The sequence below is a fragment of the Pseudoliparis swirei genome, chromosome 6, assembly GCF_029220125.1.
Source record: "Pseudoliparis swirei isolate HS2019 ecotype Mariana Trench chromosome 6, NWPU_hadal_v1, whole genome shotgun sequence".
Taxonomy (NCBI): domain Eukaryota; kingdom Metazoa; phylum Chordata; class Actinopteri; order Perciformes; family Liparidae; genus Pseudoliparis; species Pseudoliparis swirei.
The window spans coordinates 10,211,993-10,214,952 of record NC_079393.1 but is presented as its reverse complement, the minus strand read 5'-3'; the positions used below and the strand labels follow the sequence as shown (position 1 = coordinate 10,214,952).

Genomic DNA, 2,960 nt, shown 5'->3' with positions numbered 1-2,960 from the left:
CAAGCACGCACACACACACACACACACACACACACACAATTTTGGCCTGTCAATCACTATAATATTGAACATTTGTACCTCCTTATCTAAACATTAGGTGACAGCAAGGGGTCCAATACAGAAGCCAGTGGGCCACCTGTCCTCCACAGTGAAGGCAGCGTGAGTTCACCTTCAGCTAAGCGTGAAGTTCGACAGTCACGAAGCCCTTGAGCTCCCTCATTAAGCATCCCTGCGCCAGCTTGCTGTGGTCAGGGTCTCTCCTCTTGGCTTTCTCTTTCATCTCTTAGCTACGGAAGCACAACGCATGGCGGTCTCCTCATTCAACCTAAATGTGCCATTAATTCATCCCAACATAACACACTGGGCTGGAGCCGGTCCAAATGATCCTTCCTCATTTGTGTTAGTCGCGAGCAGGAAGTCGATCGCTTCGACCACTGGGTTCAGCTGAGCAGACGTTTGGCAACGTTTGGACCCATTTCAAATGTTGGAGGTATTCACTCACACCGGATGACATCAACTCACAGTGACACAGACGAAAGGCTGCCAACAGCTGAACCCCTGACCACGACAGCCTTTCAACACCCTCAACACCCCTAACTCTACTGCACACACACACCTGCTGGCAGCAGATAGACGGCAGGTCATACAAAAAAAATGTTCAGTTTATATTTGGCTGTTTTGTCGCTATACCTCTGAGGTGCTATACAACCAAGCTAATTGTTGTGCTGTAAGGATTATAATGACAAACAAAGAAACATGGTGATAAATAAAGATCAACAAGCCAGTACAAAAACATTGATACTATATATGCAACAAGCCAATGTTTCTTTATTGATACTGTATATAATGCACAGACTGGTTAAAGACATGTTCCTAATGTGAAACAAATGGACCACTACCCCAAATGTAAAACACATGACTGAAACAAGAAACTCACCCATCCAACTTTCTTTTTTTCTCCCGATAGCAATACCTTAACTCAGTGTATCTGCCAATACTGAGTATCAATCCAATATCAGTCTGATTGGTTAGTGAATACTGATCTAACACACTTACAAAAGGTCAGGGAAAACTGAAGAAAAAACTTACGGCATTGACAAATAAACTTTGTTAGTAATGGAAAACTGAAGAAAACATGGCCAATACCTGGTCATTGAAATAAACGACAATAATGTGGATTGGCACTTCATGGCCAATAACCTCTCAAGGTAACAGTGTCAGGCGGCCTTTCAATTTACAATGAATGGTTTTTCAGTTGCAGATGGTTGATTTATATCAGCAATATGTAGCTGAATAGTATCAATAACGTCACGTCCTCAGCAGATGGTTGATTTACTTCAGCACCACGGACAGCGCTGTGTGCTCAGCAGTGTTGGCTGACAGCTCCAGGAGAGATGCTGGACACTGTCTGCTGCTTATCTTCTCTCTTTGGCTGCACCCACTGACAATTCCTTTATCTCATCAACTGATCAATCAACCACTTCAAGGATTCCCAAAACGTGTCATGCCAAGAACCGTATCACCCTTACACACTTCAGATATAGTGTCTCCAGGGCTCAACAATTCATTTGAGATAATATTAGCTTGTAACTGTTTGCTGTTGCTAGGTAAATAACGGTGCAATGCTGTCATACCCGTGCCCCCCTACATGTTGTGAATACGAGAACAATGTACATAGCCTGCTTTTTCGTGCCCCCCAGCCCCTAGCAGCCCCTACGAACAATATCCAGCCTCTTTTCCCGGGCCTTCAGCCCTGTAGCCACCAATAGCAGGCTTATGCCGCTTGCATCCAGCCGCAGATCTTGTACACGGTGGAGGTGCTGAGGAGGAAGAAGAGGCTGAAGCAGCCGATGCAGGAGACAATCAGCATCATGGACATTCCGATGAGGAAGGAGGCGGCCTTGAACGCGGTGGAGGGGATATCGGCGAACTCAGTGAAGGTCCCCTCGCAGTCCAGCTCTCTGGCGATGCCGTCTCCGATGCAAAATTGGAAAAGGCCGAAGTAGCCGGCCTGCGGCGTATCCACGCCATCCCCGATCCAGTAGGGCTGGGAGAAGATGATCACGTTCACAATACCGAACAGGATCGTGAAGATGGTCCATAAAAGTCCGATGACGCTGGAGTTGCGGACGTAATTGGTCTGGTACAATTTCGCAGCTTCTGCAGACGGTAGCATTGATGCGGCAGATCCAGGTATCATTTTATGTAATCCCGGAGACTAAATGAGTGTTGCGATATGTCCGAGCACAGAGCGAGGACTTAGCATCTATCTCACGAACCGTTTTGCAGAATCATCGCTCCCCCCCACCAAAAAAAAGCAAAACCACAGCGAGAGCCAGCGAAGAAAACCTATGCCCGTGCAACTGCAGCACAGCAACATCTGTCAGGCGCGAGCAGCTCGTGACGTCGCATCCTAAAGCCAGGCGGTGAACAGAGAGGAGTTAAAGAAGAGCGCGCGAACCCTCGATGCGACCGATAACTCTGGAAACTCGTCGACTGACAGGAACAGAGACGAGCTCCTTCCCTCTGGCTCCGTCTAGCCGTCAGACGAGCATATGCCGCACCGCGTCGCTCACGGATGCCCTTGGAAAAAAAGAAGAAGAAAAAACCTCGAAGCGAAAGAGAGATGTATTATTCACCCCTCGAATGTAAGACAACCCCAAATAACAATAGCAAAAGTCCTGTGTACTTCTCTGGATGGGGTCGCCCTAACGGACACATTATTGGCATGCACTTACAACTGAATGCAGCCAGCCACTATAATCATTAACACAACACACGACGACCCCCTCCCTGCACATTTACGATCATTAAACGTGAATGTATTAACTGTTTTTTGACAGCAACTACGGGCTGTTAGTGATGATGGCATGTCAGAGAGGGAGGGGCACGGACCGTATAGGCGCAGAGGCAGCCCGAGATGCGCGCGTGTCTGTCCGTGTAAACAGAGGGCGCACACC

At 47.7% G+C, this 2,960-nt stretch overlaps 1 protein-coding gene across 1 annotated transcript; it reads right to left on the bottom strand.

Moving 5' to 3' along the window:
- Positions 1-1,774: 1,774 nt before the first annotated feature.
- LOC130194967 (LHFPL tetraspan subfamily member 3 protein-like) lies at positions 1,775-2,176 on the bottom strand. Its single transcript, XM_056416194.1, has one exon. The coding sequence runs from the start codon at positions 2,174-2,176 to the stop codon at positions 1,775-1,777; it is 402 nt and encodes a 133-aa protein (XP_056272169.1).
- Between the last annotated feature and the right edge of the window lie 784 nt (positions 2,177-2,960).